Genomic DNA, 19,012 nt, shown 5'->3' with positions numbered 1-19,012 from the left:
GACAAATTAAATGAAGATAATAATACCAAAGAATTTGTGTTTGCAATCATTTTCAGAAAGAAACTGAGTATTATCTGACAGAATTGCAGGGGTGTCAATACTTTTGGCCATGACTGTATATGTACGTACCTTCCCCTTTTACACTCTGCGACGCTTCTGACATTTACGTCTCTGTGGCCGCCGTAGGCCTGTGCACCAACAGTAATTTTACTGGTCAAACCTTGTTCCAAATACGGTGTCCTACACATGGAGCCTCGTCTATACTGCGGCACTTTATGTCAGGACCACCCCCCTGACTTCCTTTCTCCTCAGTCCCCCTGATTGGGTTTTCCTCACAGTGCAGCAACTGTCACAGTCTCTTCGTCACTTGAGCTCCCCCTGGGGACTGGAACTTTCTGGAACCCTCTTGTCAAATTTATAACTTTCCCGGTTCCCTATAACTCCGCCCCCATGACCAACGGTTTCTTAGTCCTAAGCTGATGTCAAGTCCTATGCTCACACTCCTCCTTTCCCTCTAATGTCAGTTCAAGGTACTGCACGTCACCTACACTTTCCTAGCTGTTTTCCCTTTTTAAATCTGACCAGTCAGTCCGTCCGTCAGGTCACCTTCCCTATACACAAACAGTATGATGACCCCCAACTCCCCATACAGTATGATGCCCCAGCTGTACACATATTGTGATACTCTCACAGCTCCTCATATAGTATAATTTTCTCAAAGCAACCTAAACACAGTATTATGCCCCTACAAATCCCCACACAGTATGATAGCCTCGCTTATTTCCAGACAGTTTAATGCCTTCTCAGCTTTCCAGGCAGTATGACATCTCCACGCACCTTATGATGCCCCCACAGCATCCCACAAAATATAATACCCCCCACAGGCACCCATACATAGTATTGAGCCACCACTTCTCCATCATCATTATGATGCACCTAAGGCCTCCTTCCAGCACACAGTATGATCCCCCCACAGCCCCACCAACAGAATGATACCCCAACAGATCCCCACACAGTATGATATTCCTGTCTCCTCACTCACACAGTATGATGCACTCACAGCTCCCATCACAGAGTATGATGTTCCCAAAGCCCCCTTCACACACAGTATGATGCATCCACAGAACCGATACACAGTATAATGGATTACAAAGCCCCCCAACAAAAAATACAGTATGATATTTAAATTGCATAAAAAAATTATAAGTATTAGTGTTTAACTTAGTAGAAAACATTACTTATGATTCTGCATTGACTTGTTTCAAATAGGTCTCTGAAGAAACGGAATATGCAATACTAGTAAATTACAAAATGACAGTATAATTTAATTATGAAGCCTTGACTGTATTAGACCACTGATTTCATAATATTTCATTTTGAAGATCTGTTCTGCTGCATTTTTTCTGCACCGTTTCTTAACTACAGAGCCAGCAGTAATACTTTCATAATTTCTTCATCAGTCATCATGATACTGCTCAACCTAATAATGCATGGTCGGTTAGCCGTCTCAAACAGATGAGAGCTACATACTGGAACAGCTGGCTGTATAGATTCTCCGAGCATGGACTAATCTGACCTGGCTATTGCTGTGCAGCCCTTATAAAACAGTCAGCATACGCCTCATTATATGTGTAAGCCATTCACAGTCTCATCCCATTCACCATTAGAACTGGTGCGAGTGAGTCTTTATAAAGAATGCAGCCATCACTGCTCCAAATAAATGGTTCCAAAGCGAAGTTATAGACATAATAAACCACAATTACATTTACCTAGAGAATTGAGAAAGTCACAGCTATGGCTTTCATTCAAAAAGCAATTATTGTAGCCGTCCACTACCTTCTGGATGCATTTACATACAGGATCTAATTTATTTTTCTGCTTTCATAAGGTGGATGATCCTTACATTTATTTTTTTTCATTTCATAACCATCCTCTCATGTCTGTTTTTTAACTATTTATTTGTTAAATGTTACCGGTCCAGCTGTTTTTAAAATATATAATATCTTCAGGCCATATTCAATCACCCATAATGTTTTTTTCGGGTCTTCCAAATTAAGTGCTAACTTTATGAGCATTCAAACTACCTCTTCTTCTATATCCTTCTCTACACCTTACTCTACATCTTACATATTCCTTGCTCTAAAAGGCATTTGATATATGAGCATATAATGATTGGAGAATTATTCTAGCCGATGAGGTTTGGTGAATCTCTCATGAAGTTTTGCATATAATACCTATATTCCGTAAAAGAAGGCTGGAGAATACAATACCAGAAATTGCATCATTAGTCTCAACCCTGTGTCTTAGTACTGTAGGCTCTCCAGAGCAAAACTCTTAATACTTTTGTTTTAGCTGGTCCTCTGTAATGAGTGACTGATTTTGTTTAATCATGCACAATATCATTTGTAAGGTGCTATTGAATATGCTGGCACTATATAAAGAAATGAAAGATTAATAAATGATTCTTATTATTCTAGTTACATACTACTGCATAGAAGAGTAGAACTGCCACTTATGCTGTCATTCGTCCTCATCATTTATAGTTGGTGACTGTTTACTGCAGTTCATTCTGTAGAGTAAAGCAGTGGGATTTCCCTGTGACTTTCCTCTATTACCCAAATATTGCCCTTGGGTAGATGGATAATATAGTTTACAAGTAAAGGTATATTTTAATGGAAATGGATTACATAGGGACAAAACAATGTCACTTCTATGGGTTCTATAGACAAGAAGGACTACTCCATTAATATTTAGATCTTAGGAATCAAGCAAGATGAATTAATTAGAGCTTCTCACCCACAAAAAAATTGGGACAAGCTAATACTGGGCCATGATCAACCAGTGTCTAAGCTACAAAGCCTTTTTCTACTGTGGTTTCCTTAAGATGCCTTTAAAAGGTGGTTGGTGAGGATTCACAGGTTTCTGCTTTGGGATATTGTTATGAATGGGAAACCGAGGAGGAAAAAAGACAACAAGCTAAGTCTCAGAAAACCAGAGAAGTTGGTAACTATGCAGATTGCAGATCCCTGATCTTAACCGCACAACTAGCAGCAGCCGTGGAGCGTTCCTACGTTGGTCCTAGACGCCTCGTCACAACCGGAGAACTACATAAGCCTAAAGCAGGAAAGGAGGAAAACTAACTGCCCCAGAGCAGACCCCAAAGGAAAGACAGCCCCCCACATGTATTGACGGTGAAGCAAGATGAAAATACAAACAAAGGCAGGAAAATAGGCTGAGCAAACGATGGGGCCCAGCTAACTAGAAAGGACAGAAAAGGAAAGACACTGTCTGCAATCTGCCAAAAAAACCCTACAAAAAAATTGTCCAACATTTCTGATAGCAAAATAAACCCTGAAGTCACTAGACTTCAAAACCTATATCAGCACTCTGAAATATTCAGAGGCAGAGCAAAAAAAGAGGCCAATCTAATAAGGGACAAAAAGCAGATTGGCAAATACTGATTAATAGGAGTGGAATTTCAGCATAGCCCCAGCAGGGGCAGGCTGATTACACAAAAAACTGAATTGACCAACAAGCGCAAGTGTGAACATTAGCAAAAAACAAACTTAACTTGAGATGACTGGAAGAGAGCTGAAGTCCAGGACCTGAGAAGCAGACTGAATCACCAGCACCCGAATAGGGCGTCGTCTGTCTTATATCCAGTCTGATACTCCAGAGATCCAATCGTTATCTTCCTCATCAGGTGGCAGATCGCTACCACTTAAACCAATCGCACTACCTCCTGTCACCTCCAGAGGGAGGACGGAAGGGGAACTCTCAACTGGTGGAGCAGAAAATGAGTTCATGACAGGATATACAATATGCATACTCCCAGGCAGGACCCGTCTCACTGTATACAAGTGTATGGAGCACGGTTCAGGTGTCTAGTGGGCACGGCTGTCAAGTAGGCGTGGACACCTAGTGGGCACTGCCTTTCTCCATACACTTTTATGGAGCAAGGCCATTCCTAGATGAGCTCTGGCAAAGAGTATGCATATCGCATGCGTCACCGCCATTCCCGGCTCTGAAACCGGCAAATGTTCACAACCCACAGTTCGCGTGCTGGGGAGATTCAGAAGTCTGCAGACTTTTCACTTTTGAATGGACATCCCTTTTAATTATCTCTATTGCTATGGATATGCCTACCATTCAGACATACTATCAAAGTTTGATAAATGAACCATGAGAGTGGCATTCAGAAAAATGGACAAGGTGTAGTATTAGCCACAGTGGCTCCTAAGGATATATAATGTATAGCCTATATTAACATGTGAATGAATACTTAATTTTTCCAGAGCCTCTCACCTAGCCAAATCAGTTCTCATACTTTACACTGACGAGGGCTAATAGCCCGAAACACCGTGTCTGCAAATTGAGATTCTGATTTGGCTTTTATCTAATCTAAGTCATATTACAAGACTTGTTAAAGGGTTGATTGTGACTTATAGGATCGCTACTACCAACAGTTGGCACTATAGAGTTCAAGTCCTCTTCCTTCTGAAGAGGCAATTTGCATATTCATTTGTTCTATGTGTGTTTTTCAAATTCACGGTATAAACTGCATTATGCAGTGTTTATTAGAATAGTTGGGTTTGACATACTTGGTGTTGATCATTTTGCTTTAAAAGAATGTGTAGAAATAAATGTATAGTAAAATCTTTTGCATATTTTTACGTATTTGGTGCTCGAAGGATGTAAAGTAAGCTTTAATCTGTATGTTAATGTTACAGTCCATGTGTTGGGTTATGAATATTGATAACTGTATGTTCTCTTGCAGAATGTTGACAAGTGGTCCTTTGATGTTTTTGCACTAAATGATGCTAGTGGCGATCATGCACTCAAATTCATATTTTATGAATTACTCACACGTTATGATTTGATCAGTCGCTTCAAGGTGGGTGACTTCAAATATACTTTAATTTTTAAATCTATGTTAACAAATCACTGAATCAGAATTAAATATCGGGTGATATTATAACAAAAGACTAGATATATTACTTACAGTCATCATGCAATTTCATATGAATTACTGGGAAAATTATTATAAATTATAAGTCTAAATGATCTATAGTAATTTGCCTGTTATAAACTGCTAATGATAATTTAGCTTTTGGTGTTTACTATATACCATTCCATTCCACCTCATGCTAATAAAGGGAACAACCTTAAGATGGGGCTTTGCAGAGACGTTTCAATGCAGTTCAAAGTATTCTCTGGACTTTTAGCTAGATGGCAAAAATTTTTCTAATGCAGAACGTCCCATGTAGCTACAGATGAAATTGATGCTTACAATACTGAGCAGGAAATAAATTATTTTACTTTACTTTCTCACTACAGATTAAAATTCTTAATTGTGTTACCTTTTTTGATTAATGATGTCATATTTTATCTTGGCACTGTCTAGATGTAGAGCTTATCTACTTTACTTTAAATGGTAACAATTTTGTTGAATTTTTGTCCTTTTGATTTACAATTAAAAATGTTATTAAGATTAAATTATTGGACCTACAAATTTATATGACTGTGTCCTTCTTACAGCAAGTATAGCAAGGGCCAGAGAATGTCTCGTATTTATTTGACTCATATTATGTCAATGAAAATTTTTTCGACAGAATAAAAATCTTTAAGGGTTGTCCACTACTCAGGCAACTCGTCCTCAATCACCTTTTTCCCCCATCTAAAATAATAACAGCCTGTACTCATCTGTGATGCCAGCACCAGGTGTCCCATGGCTCGCATGACGTTGTTATGCCACATGTGTTCTGTAGCCAATCAGCAGTCACTAATGCGCAACTTCACTTCCACTTTCTTGAGATGAATCTTTCATCCAGAAGAAGTGAGAGCTGATGCTGCTCTCTGACTACCTGTTGATGTCCGTTACATCACGTGAACCCTGGGAGACCCAACACAAATATTGCTGGAACTAGAGATGACGATAAATTGTTATTCTTTTACAAGGCGGGAAATGGGGATTGAGAAAAGGTACTAAACAACCACTTTAAGTAATGAGAGCCATTGCTCACTCTAAATATATACACTGCTCAAAAAAATAAAGGGAACACTAAAATACTACATCAGAAAAAATGTAGGGAAAAACGGAATGCCTCAATGTGCTTGGTAGCCTTGAATTTGCCAGCAGTGATCCAAAAAATTCCGTCTGATCGTTGTATCACAATGAGAGGAAAAAAAAAAAGTTGTTAGATCACACAGGCGTCTCTGGCTATCAGCCCTTAGTCATAGAATTATAGCCAGAAACGCCTGTGTGATCCGACAACTTTTTTTCCCCTCTTAAAATACTACATCCTAGATAACTCTAAATGAAATATTTCAGTTGCAAATTTTTATTCACTGCATAGTGGAATGTGTTCAGAACAATAAAACATAACAATTTTCAATGTGAATCAAAATAAATATCCCATGGAGGTCTGGATTTGGAATGATTCTCAAAATCAAAGTGGAAAATCAAATTACAGGCTGATCCAACTTCAGTGGAAATGCCTCATGGAAAAGATGCTCAGTAGTGTGTGTGGCCTCCACATGCCTGTATAACCTCCCTACAATGCCTGGGCATGCTCCTGATGAGGCGGCAGATGGTCTCCTGAGGGATCTCCTCCCAGACCTGGACTAAAGCATTCGTCAACTCCTGGACAGTCTGTGGTGCAATGTGATGTTGGTGGATGGAGCGAGACATGATGTCCCAGATGTGCTCAATCAGATTCAGGTCTGGGGAACGGGCGGACTAGTCCATAGCTTCAGCCACATGAGGTCTGGCATTGTCCTGCATTAGGAGGAACCCAGTGCCAATGGCACCAGCATAAGGTCTCACAATGGGTCTGAGGATCTCATCTTAGTACCTAATCGCAGTCAGGCTACCTCTGGCGAGCACATGGAGGGCTGTGTGGCCCTCCAAAGAAATGCCACCCCACACCAATACTGACCCACTGCCAAACCGGTCATGCTGAAAGATGTTGCAAGCAGCAGATCGCTCTCCACGGCATCTCCAGACTCTGTCACCTCTGTCACATGTGCTCAGTGTGAACCTGCTTTCATCTGTGAAGAGCACAGGGCGCCAGTGGCGACTTTGCCAATCCTGGTGTTCTGTGGCAAATGCCAAGCATCCTGCATGGTGTTGGGCTGTGAGCACAACCCCCATCAATGGACATCGGGCCCTCATACCACCCTCATGGAGTCGGTTTCTAACCATTTGTGCACATTTGTGGCCTGCTGGAGGTCATTTTGCAGGGCTCTGGCAGTGCTCCTCCTGTTTCTCCTTGCACAAAGGCGGAGGTAGTGGTCCTGCTGCTGTGTTGTTGCCCTCACACAGCCCCCTTCATGTCTCCTGGTGTACTGGCCAGTCTCCTTGTAGCACCGCCAGCCTCTGGACACTACGCTGGCAGACACGGCAAACCTTCTTGTCACAGCTCGCATTGATGTGCCATCCTGGATGAGCTGCACTACCTGAGCCAGTTGTGTGGATTGTAGAGTCTGTCTCATGCTACCACGAGTGTGAAAGCACAACCAACATTCAAAAGTGACCAAAACATCAGCCAGAAAGCATTGGTACTGAGATGTGGTCTGTGGTCCCCACCTGCAGAAACACTCCTTTATTGAGTGGGTCTTGATAATTGCCAATAATTTCCATCTATTGTCTATTCCATTTGCACAGCAGCATGTGAAATTGATTGTCAGTCAGTGTTGCTTCCTAAGTGGGCAGTTTGATTTCACAGAAGTTTGATTTACTTGGAGTTATATTCTGTTGTTTAAGTGTTCCCTTTATTTTTTTGAGCAGTGTTAATACTGTATATACAAAGGCCTCAATTCATCAATGCTGTTCCTTCACTTTTCTGGAGTAATTTCCTGCTTTTTTAGTAACTTTTATATTTGAACCCTAATTTCTTTATGTTTTTCGCCAAGTTTTAAGTTGTATTTCTTTTGCAGTCTTTTCTTTTCCTCTACAACTTATCTTATCCAAAATGTTTTAGATGGATTCATGACATTTTTTTTGTAGATCCTCACTCCAGTTTTCCTCTGGAGAAATATTTCTGGAGCAGTTTTCAATTTTGTTCAGTTTTAGGCAAACAACTTTTTTAAGGTATTCCAACTTTTGGTGATAGAAAGGCTCAAAAACTGGTTACACACAAACAATTTTTTTGATGAATGCAACAAGACAAAAAATAGGAAAAGTGACTTCACAAAAGGATGAATTGGGGCCAATAACTTTAGAAAGCCTGAAAGTTTTATGTTAGAAGAGTTATGGTTTTAATATGGGATGTAAAATGCTGATTTTTCATTGCTGATGGGGAAAATACAACATACAGTCATATACCTTCAGGGCTGCCATTTACATATTTATGACAACTTGCTATAATATTGTTCTGTGACTGCCTATTTCCTTTCCATTGTCTAGCTGATTAAATATACATCTAGCAAAAATACTAACTTAACACTCAAGTTATTTTTCCTGCAGAAAGACTTCAAATTTTTACTTGATGTCTACTTTAAAATGAATTTCATCTTACTGGGTGAGAATCACAAAACACTGTGGGAGAGAGAAAGTGCCAATAGGGTTTTATCCGGTGATAATATAAAGTTAATACTTTGGTTTGCACTCACCAATTAATCACAAAGTTAGGGCATGTACAGCTCTGGCAAAAATTAAGAGACCAGCACATCAAAACCCTGTCATAGGCAGCCCATTCTTCAGACCTGAACCCCATTGAAAACCTCTGGAATGTAATCAAGAGGATGATGGATAATCACAAGTAGAGTTGAGCGAAACAGGTTGGCCAGATTCAAAAGTCGGGTTTCATGAAATGAAACCCGACCACAGTGTGAAGTTGGCCATGCGGTCGGCGACCCAAGCGTCAAAGTCGGGTTTTGCCGAATGCTTGCACGTGACTTTTTTCAGCCAATGAGAGAAGCGGAGCGTAGCTGGAGCGGGAGAGAGAGAGAGAGGGAGAGGTAGAGAGAGAAGAGAGAGAGTTTTTGCCACCTCTGGGGTTAAAATTCATGCCAGGTGTGTTTACAGTCCTCCACTCACTGCCGACTTTTCTCCCCATTGACTTGCATTGGGTTTCGTGTTTCACGACTTTTCCCGATTTTTCCCTATAGTCAGCCGATTTCGTTCGACTCGACTTTTGAGAAAGTCGGTTTTCATGAAACCCGACTCGACCCTAAAAAAGGTAAAGTCACTCATTTCTAATCACAATCCATCAAGCAAAGAAGAACTGCTTAAATGTTTGCACCAGAAGCAGTGTGAAAGACTGGAGGCAAGCATGCCAAGACGCATGAAAGCTGTTTTTAAAAATCATGGTTATTCCACAAAATATTGATTTCTGAACTCTTCCTGAGTTAAAACATTAGTATTGTTGTTTCCAAATGATTATGAACTTGTTTTCTCTGCATTATTTGAGGTCTGAAAGCACTGTTCTTTTTTGTTTTTTTTTTAATTTTGACCATTTTTCTTTGTCTGAAAAAAATACAAAATGTATTGCTTGTAAATTCAGAGACATGTTGTAAGAAGTTTATAGACTAAAAGAACAATTTACATTTTACTAAAAAATATACCTACAAAGAGAAAAATCAGACAAACTGAACATTTGAAATTAGTCTCTTAATTTTTGCCAGAGCTGTATAATCAAACAGTTGCTGCAGATCCACACATCAGTGAACTGACAAATTCAAGACATCAGTTTGGAGAGAAAAAAAAGTGGATATTACCCACGCTGGTGAAGAAATAACGATCCATGTTTTTGTTAATGCAACGATGGTATTTTATTCTTCTTTAATCTCAACGCGTTTAAAAGTCAGTGTGACTTCTTCCTCAGGAGAATGTTATCCCCTAAGCCTACGTAAATATGTCTGTAATGCAGTGTAGTTTTATTAAAATACTTAGAGTTTACCATCTTCCCTAGTTTCCAGTTTCACGCCGGTCCTCTTCTAGGTCACGAGCCCTCAAATTAGACTAGCTGGATCACATAGAGATTTATTTAAGGACTAGAAATTGCTTTCACAAAGTAAGTCTATGGCGTCAACATTGATGAAAGTAACAGAACCTCACACAACAGTTTCTGCATGAGCCGGTAAATGAGAGACGAATATTTACATGACCCTCAAGAGGTGCTGGAAGTCGGGGAAGACATCGATCGATAAGTATTTTATTATGACTACATTGCAATATAGACATAATTAGAAAGGATTACAGGATAAAACTGTTGCTGAAAGTGCTTCTTTAAGAAGTTATTTTAATTACTATTTGTTATGAAATTAAAAAAATATCTTTTTCTTGTATTCATTATGAGTTAGGAATGCCATTTCAACGATATTTTATATAATGAAAAATGCACATTTAAAGTGTTATATTTAAAGAGAACATACCATAAGTAGTGTTGAGCGATACCGTCCGATACTTAAAAGTATCGGATGGTATCGGCCGATCTAAAAAAAATATCGGGTATCGCCGATTCCGATACCGGAAGTCCCATTCAAGTCTATGGGACTTCCGGTATCGGAATAAGAAAAACCCTATTTTTGCCTTGTACAGCCTCTCTGGGGTCTGTACGGGCCTTTCGGGGGGCTGTGCCGGCCTGCCGGGGGGTCTGTGCAGGCTCCGGTGGTCTGTGCCGGCCTGCCGGGGGGGTCTGTGCCGGCCTGCCGGGGGGCTGTGCCGGCCTGACGGGGGGTCTGTGCAGGCTCCGGTGGTCTGTGCCGGCCTGCCGGGGGGCTGTGCCGGCCTGCCGGGGGGTCTGTGCAGGCTCCGGTGGTCTGTGCCGGCCTGCCGGAGGGCTGTGCCGGCCTGCTGGTGGTCTGTGCAGGCTCCGGTAGTCTGTGCAGGCATCGTCCGATGGGACTACAAGTCCCATCGGGCGATGCCTGCTACCATGACAGTGATTGACACATTAGCCAATGATGGGACAGTAGTAGTCCCATCATCCGGCTAATGTGTTGAATGTAAAAAAAAAAAAAAAAAAAATACATGCTACATACATGCTACATACATACAACATGCATACTACATATATACTACATGTAACATACATACTACATGCATGCTACATACCACATACATGCTACATACATACTACATACATATATACTACATGCATGCAACATACATACAACATATATACTACATGCATGCAACATGCATACTATATACTATATATACTACATGTAACATACATACTACATATATACTACATGCAACATGCATACTACATACATGCTACATATATGCTACATACATACTACATACATAATACATATATACTACATGCATGCAACATACATACAACATATATACTACATGCATGCAACATGCATACTACATATATACTATATATACTACATGTAACATACATACTACATATATACTACATGCATACTACATACATACTACATACATGCTACATACATACTACATACATACACTACATGCATGCAACATACATACTACATATATACCACATGCATGCAACATGCATACTACATATATACTGCATATATACTACATGCATGCAACATACATATATACTACATACAATACATACATATAGACATACAGTACATATAACATAGAGTACATACTCACCGTCACTTGTCACTTTGATCCCCGAAGCCATTGTCGCCTGAGGAATAAATATCAAAATAAAAAAACACCAATATACTTACCCCGATCCGCAGAAGTCCACGAGGGTCCCACGTCCATCTTGCGTGGAGAACAGCAGCATCAGCTGATGCTACCGTTCTCTACCAGCTCCAGGAATACAATGACGGAAGGTAGGTATCCTTCCGCACTGTATTCCTCCACCACTTTAAAAAAAAAAAGTCCCTAGTCTCACTTTATGCCATTGCTGTGTGGGAAATTCCCACGCAGCAATGGCATAAAGTGAGACTAGGGACTTTTTTTTACAGTGGTGGAGGACGGTGAGTATGTACTCTATGTTATATGTACTGTATGTCTATATGTATGTATTGTATGTAGTATATATGTATGTTGCATGCATGTAGTATATATGCAGTATATATGTAGTATGCATGTTGCATGCATGTGGTATATATGTAGTATGTATGTTGTATGTATGTAGCATGTATGTAGTATGTATGTAGTATGCATGTAGTATATATGTAGTATGCATGTTGCATGCATGTAGTATATATGTTGTATGTATGTTGCATGCATGTAGTATATATGTATTATGCATGTAGTATGTATGTAGCATATATGTAGCATGTATGTAGTATGCATGTTGCATGTAGTATATATGTAGTATGTATGTTACATGTAGTATATATAGTATATATGTAGTATGCATGTTGCATGCATGTAGTATATATGTAATATGTATGCTGCATGCATGTAGTGTATGTATGTAGCATGTATGTAGTATGTATGTAGCATGTATGTAGCATGTATGTAGTATGTATGTAGCATGTATGTAGTATGTATGTAGTATTCATGTAGTATGTTGCATGTATGTAGCATGTAGTGTGTATGTTGCATGTATGTTGCATGTATGTAGCATGTAGTATATATGTAGTATGTATGTTACATGTAGTATATATAGTATATATGTAGTATGCATGTTGCATGCATGTAGTATATATGTTGTATGTATGTTGCATGCATGTAGTATATATGTATTATGTATGTAGTATGTATGTAGCATGTATGTAGTATGTATGTTACATGTAGTATATATGTAGTATGTATGTTGTATGTATGTAGAATGTATGTAGCATGTATGTAGCATGTAATTTTTTTTTTTTTTTACATTCAACACATTAGCCGGATGATGGGACTACTACTGTCCCATCATTGGCTAATGTGTCAATCACTGTCATGGTAGCAGGCATCGCCCGATGGGACTTGTAGTCCCATCGGACGATGCCTGCACAGACCCCCGGAGCCTGCACAGACCACCGGCAGGCCGGCACAGCCCCCCGGCAGGCTGGCACAGACCACCGGAGCCTGCACAGACCACCGGCAGGCCGGCACAGACCACCGGAGCCTGCACAGACCACCGGCAGGCCGGCACAGCCCCCCGGCAGGCCGGCACAGACCACCGGAGCCTGCACAGACCACCGGCAGGCCGGTACAGACCCCCGGACAGTCGGCACAGCCCCCCGAAGGCCCGAACTGACGGCGCATCATGATGCGCACAGACAGCGCATCATGATGACGTCATTTCGGCAGCCAATCAGAGCCACAAAAGTGGTTCATTGCATTTTGGACTTCCGATTCCGGTATCCGATACGAAAAAAGTATCGGTACTCGGTATCGGAATTCCTCAGCTCAAAAGCTCAACACTAACCATAAGCTTTAAATGTATGTGCATTCCCCTACAATGAGAAATATTTTGTATTAATACCCCTTTTATTTGGTGGAATTACACCATCGTTGTTAATCTTTACTATTTTCAATACTTTATGTGCATTTGTGGTGGAGGATAAGGAGCATGTATGTTTCCCTTTATAAGATACACTCAAAGGGTTTTGTCACATCAAGCTAACTCTTTCTTTTAGAGCTGCTGATTTTTATGGTCAAGCTCTTGTATATCCTGACAACTAGCTTTTAATATAAACATATATGCCTTGAACATTTTCTCTGCAGTTCCAGCTACAGGGGAACTTTAATATTACAATATAACCTGTCATATTGGATCAGGGGAGTTCTTCAGAGGGGATGCCCACTATTCTGATTTAAAAAAGAAATACTGAGTAGGGAGCATGTTCTATGACATCTCTATGCTCTTTTAGGACCTAATGATGAAGGAACTTAAGGGGGTTGTCCTGTCCAAATAGACGATAAGTCTGCAGTCACTCTGTGGGCATGGCCAACTCGAGGGTATGGCCTTGTTCTGTAAAAGTGTATAGAAGCAAGTCTGCGCCCACTGACCGGGTGTATGTAGAACACAGACGTACCCTCTAGTCCCTGGTCAGAAACTTGCAAATTCCCACAGAACACAGTGCATGTACTGGGGGGATTTATAAGTCTATAGTCACACTGCAGACTTATCGATTTGGACTGGACAACCCCTTTAATGACACAATATAATGATGAGCACCAGTGAATTTACTTGTGTTTATATTTATATATTTTTTAATTAATTCATTAATGATTTAATCGAATGGGATTCGACACATGGACAAAGTTCTATTTTCTTTAAAGGAAATCTGTCACCTCATTTTGGCGCAGTATTTAAATGACCTGCATCCGGTCTGATGGGCAGTGTTTCTGGTCCTTTCCTCTACCCCTCCTTGGCCGCTGTCCACAATATTTCTGTGAATTTCTGTACTTGGCCTCCATATTAAGCGCGTATGCATTGCAATCTGTACACGCGCACTCGCAGTATGCTTTGCACAACTGCAGGCAAAGCCGAAAAGCATTAGTGTGCATGCACCGGTGAACTATGTCCCGGAAGTATTGCGCTGTGTTCCAGCACGCATGTAATATGGAGGCCAAGTACGGAAATTCGCAGAAATATTGTGGACAGCGGCCAAGGAGGGGTGGAGGAAAGGACCCTAAACACCACCCAGGTCATTTAAATACTTCGCCAAAATGAGGTGACAGATTCCCTTTAACCAACTTCTAACAATCTTACATATAGGAATTTTATAACTTGATGGTCTTAGTCTTGAGACATAATGCATCATGAAAGAACAAAGCTTTTATGTAATCTGTGAGAAAATGCATGCAATGTAAGATATATCCATGATGTTCCATTAGCAACTTCACACTTGCTTTCTTAGTCCTTGATCTAATTAGATTGTAAGCTTGATAAGCAGGAACCAAGAAGAACAATTTCAGAAAGGTGTGTACCTAATATCAATGTATTTTGCATTAGTGACTGTCATGCATTGTACTATTTGCATTTATGTTCCATCTGAAGCTGCATTGCTTGCAGGAAGTGACACCTTTCACTGGATCAAAGTAAATGATGCATGGATGCAGCTGCACATATGGTTTACGGGAATTTAGGAAATGTGGTCCTGACAATCTGTGTGCAGCATCATCTGTGTCTTTTTGTTTCATTAAAAGGAGTCACATTTTGCAAACAATTTGTAATTAATCTTAGCAGGAGAGATGCACATGTCCATTCCTTCATTTGACTAGAAGAAATATTGATGAACCACCCTTCTTCCAGTCTGCGTCTCTGAAAGCCTGAATTACTTAATTGAGGCTATCTGTGTAGCCTGCTCTTATGACCCGGCTACCCATGTAACCCTTTTACAGTAGTTCAGATCAGAACCCTGGACAGCGCAACTCTCAACACAGCAGCCCCTAAGCTTCAGAAATCCGGTTTACTGGAGACCCCATATAGAGAATTGTACTAACAGGCTCCTGTCTTAGTTACATTCATTTATATACAGGGCAGATGACAGCGTTATTTAACAGATGCAGTAAAGATTCGAATTGGTAACATCTATTACCAACATACTGACATTATTGTCTTTCTGTGTTTTTCTGGTCTTATCTCATGCCTGCATCATTTTATCTTATTTGAATACTAAATATATCTTCTAGTTTTGTTATATGAATATAGTTTATTGGTTTCAAAAACTAAAAAATGCCTTGTTTCCAAAGACCTCATTTGCATTGTTTTTTTTTCCTCCCGAGTGATAGTTGACGTAAGGAAAATGATGCCAGAATTGATGGCATTATTGTTGCTATAAGGACATGTCCCAGAGCAGAATTAGGCTTTGTGCACACGTTGCGGATTTTAATGCGGATCCGCAGCGTTTTTGGACGCGCGGAATTGCATAAAATCTGCAGTGTAGTGCACATCCAAGTCAATGGTAAATTTAGAATTGCTGTGGAAAAATCTGCACAGATTTGCAGCATTTTTTTTCTGCAGCATGTCAATTTTTTTGCGAATCCACAGCAGCATTTTCAGTCTGGTACATATACAGTTGTAGCCAAAAGTAAAGACACCCCTGCAATTCTGTCAGATAAAACTCAGTTTCTTCCTGAAAATGATTGCAAACACAAATTCTTTGTTATTATTATCTTCATTTAATTTGTCTTAAATGAAAAAACACAAAAAGAATTGTCCTAAAGCCAAATTGGATATAATTCCACAACAAACCTAAAAAAGAGGGTGGACAAAAGTATTGGCACTGTTCAAAAAATCATGTGATGCTTCTCTAATTTGTGTAATTAGCAGCACCTGTAACTTACCTGTGGCACCTAACAAGTGTTGGCAATAACTAAATCACACTTGCAGCCAGTTGACATGGATTAAAGTTGACTCAACCTCTGTCCTGTGTCCTTGTGTGTACCACATTGAGCATGGAGAAAAGAAAGAAGACCAAAGAACTGTCTGAGGACTTGAGAAACCAAATTGTGAGGAAGCATGAGCAATCTCAAGGCTACAAGTCCATCTCCAAAGACCTGAATGTTCCAGTGTCTACCGTGCGCAGTGTCATCAAGAAGTTTAAAGCCCATGGCACTGTGGCTAACCTCCCTAGATGTGGATGGAAAAGAAAAATTGACAAGAGATTTTAACGCAAGATTGTGCGGATGTTAGATAAAGAACCTCGACTAACATTCAAACAAGTTCAAGCTGCCCTGCAGTCTGAGAGTACAACAGCGTCAACCCGTACTATCCATCGGCATCTGAATGAAAAGGGACTGTATGGTAGGAGACCCAGGAAGACCCCACTTCATACCCCGAGACATAAAAAAGCCAGGCTGGAGTTTGCCAAAACTTACCTGAAAAAGCCTAAAACGTTTTGGAAAAATGTTCTCTGGTCAGATGAGACAAAAGTAGAGCTTTTTGGGGAAAGGCATCACCATAGAGTTTACAGGAGAAAAAAAGAGGCATTCAAAGAAAAGAACACGGTCCCTACAGTCAAACATGGCGGAGGTTCCCTGATGTTTTGGGGTTGCTTTGCTGCCTCTGGCACTGGACTACTTGACCGTGTGCATGGCATTATGAAGTCTGAAGACTACCAACAAATTTTGCAGCATAATGTAGGGCCCAGTGTGAGAAAGCTGGGTCTCCCTCAGAGGTCATGGGTCTTCCAGCAGGACAATGACCCAAAACACACTTCAAAAAGCACTAGAAAATGGTTTGAGAGAAAGCACTGGAGACTTCTAAGGTGGCCAGTAGAGTTGAGCGAAACGGGTCGAAAAAATTCAAAAGTCGCCGACTTTTGGCAAAGTCGGGTTTCATGAAACGAAACCCGACCCTAGGATGAGGTCGGCCACGAGGTCGGTGACTTACGCGCCAAAGTCGCGTTTCAAAAGTTTGTTTTGCGCTCTTTTTCAGCCAATCAGGATCCACGGACACTGTGGGCAACGTGATGACATAGGCATGGGTCACCACCATCTTTCAGAAGGGCATGCAAGTGATTGGCTTGCTTTGGTGAGCATCACAGGGGGTATAAAAGGGCGTGCAAGCCGACCGCCATCTTACTTCTGCCGATCTCAGTATAGGGAGAGGTTGCTGCTGATTCTGTAGGGAGAGCGTTAGGCAGGGAAGAAGACCAAAAAACTGCTTCTGCTGCTAGCGATTTGGCCTGCACAACACACCAGTCACTGTGTGTGCAGTGCAAGGGGAGGCTATATAGTGGTGTATCAGTGGTGTTGGTTGTTGGGCTGCCTTCTAATGCTTCCTGACAGGCTGGCATTGCTGTTTACCCACTGCTCCGCAAACTGCTTTTTTAAAAGCAATCCAATCTCCATTATCCTCTAGTCACTTTGGTCACAGCTGTGCCATCGAGCCTGTCACATAGCGCTCAGATATTCATTGGGCCTCAAACTGCTTTTTTAAAAGCAATCCCAATTTTTTTTTTTGTCCTGCTGAGAAGAAAAAAAAACTGCTTCTGCTGCTGATAGCAATTTGGCCTGCACAACACACCAGTCACTGTGTGCAGTGCAAGGGGAGGCTATATAGTGGTGTATCAGTGGTGTTGGTTGTTGGGCTGCCTTTTAAGGCTTCCTGACAGGCTGGCATTGCTGTTTACCCACTGCTCCGCAAACTGCTTTTTTAAAAGCAATCCAATCTCCCTTATCCTCTAGTCACTTAGGTCACAGCTGTGCCATCGAGCTTGTCACATAGCGCTCAGATATTCATTGGGCCTCACACAATCCAAAAGTGTCCAGTGTCCAAAAGTGTGTGCAGAGATTCAAACTCTCACTTATCCTCTAGTCACTTAGGTCACAGCTGTGCCATCGAGCTTGTCACATAGCGCTCAGATATTCATTGGGCCTCACACAATCCAAAAGTGTCCAGTGTCCAAAAGTGTGTGCAGAGATTCAAAATCTCACTTATTCTCTAGTCACTTAGGTCACAGCTGTGCCATCGAGCCTGTCACATAGCGCTCAGATATTCATTGGGCCTCACACAATCCAAAAGTGTCCAGTGTCCAAAAGTGTGTGCAGAGATTCAAACTCTCACTTATCCTCTAGTCACTTAGGTCACAGCTGTGCCATCGAGCTTGTCACATAGCGCTCAGATATTCATTGGGCCTCACACAATCCAAAAGTGTCCAGTGTCCAAAAGTGTGTGCAGAGATTCAAAATCTCACTTATTCTCTAGTCACTTAGGTCACAGCTGTGCCATCAAGCTTGTCACATAGCGCTCAGATATTCATTGGGCCTCACACAATCCAAAAGTGTCCAGTGTCCAAAAGTGTGTGCAGATATTCAAACTCTCACTTATCCTCTAGTCACTTAGGTCACAGCTGTGCCATCGAGCTTGTCACATAGCGCTCAGATATTCATTGGGCCTCACACAATCCAAAAGTGTCCAGTGTCCAAAAGTGTGTGCAGAGATTCAAAATCTCACTTTTTCTCTAGTCACTTAGGTCACAGCTGTGCCATCGAGCCTGTCACATAGCGCTCAGATATCAGTGGGCCTCACACAATCCAAAAGTGTCCAGTGTCCAAAAGTGTGTGCAGAGATTCAAAATCTCACTTATTCTCTAGTCACTTAGGTCACAGCTGTGCCATCGAGCCTGTCACATAGCGCTCAGATATCAGTGGGCCTCACACAATCCAAAAGTG

General features: G+C 41.1%; 1 protein-coding gene across 6 annotated transcripts in view; it reads left to right on the top strand.

Annotated features, from left to right (window-relative positions):
- The window catches only part of PDE1C (phosphodiesterase 1C), a 1,540,979-nt gene that overhangs the window by 846,526 nt on the left and 675,441 nt on the right, over positions 1 to 19,012 (top strand). For all 6 annotated transcript variants that reach the window (XM_073549936.1, XM_073549937.1, XM_073549933.1 and 3 more), the window contains one exon: positions 4,778 to 4,894. In XM_073549936.1, coding sequence (XP_073406037.1) covers positions 4,778 to 4,894 — 117 coding nt within the window. The remainder of the gene's footprint in view (positions 1 to 4,777; positions 4,895 to 19,012) is intronic.

This window comes from Dendrobates tinctorius, unplaced genomic scaffold (assembly GCF_039654945.1).
Source record: "Dendrobates tinctorius isolate UK_male_01 unplaced genomic scaffold, ASM3965494v1 ptg000162l, whole genome shotgun sequence".
NCBI lineage: Eukaryota > Metazoa > Chordata > Amphibia > Anura > Dendrobatidae > Dendrobates > Dendrobates tinctorius.
The sequence above is the reverse complement of the archived record's forward strand: the minus strand, read 5'-3'. Positions and strand labels throughout refer to the sequence as shown.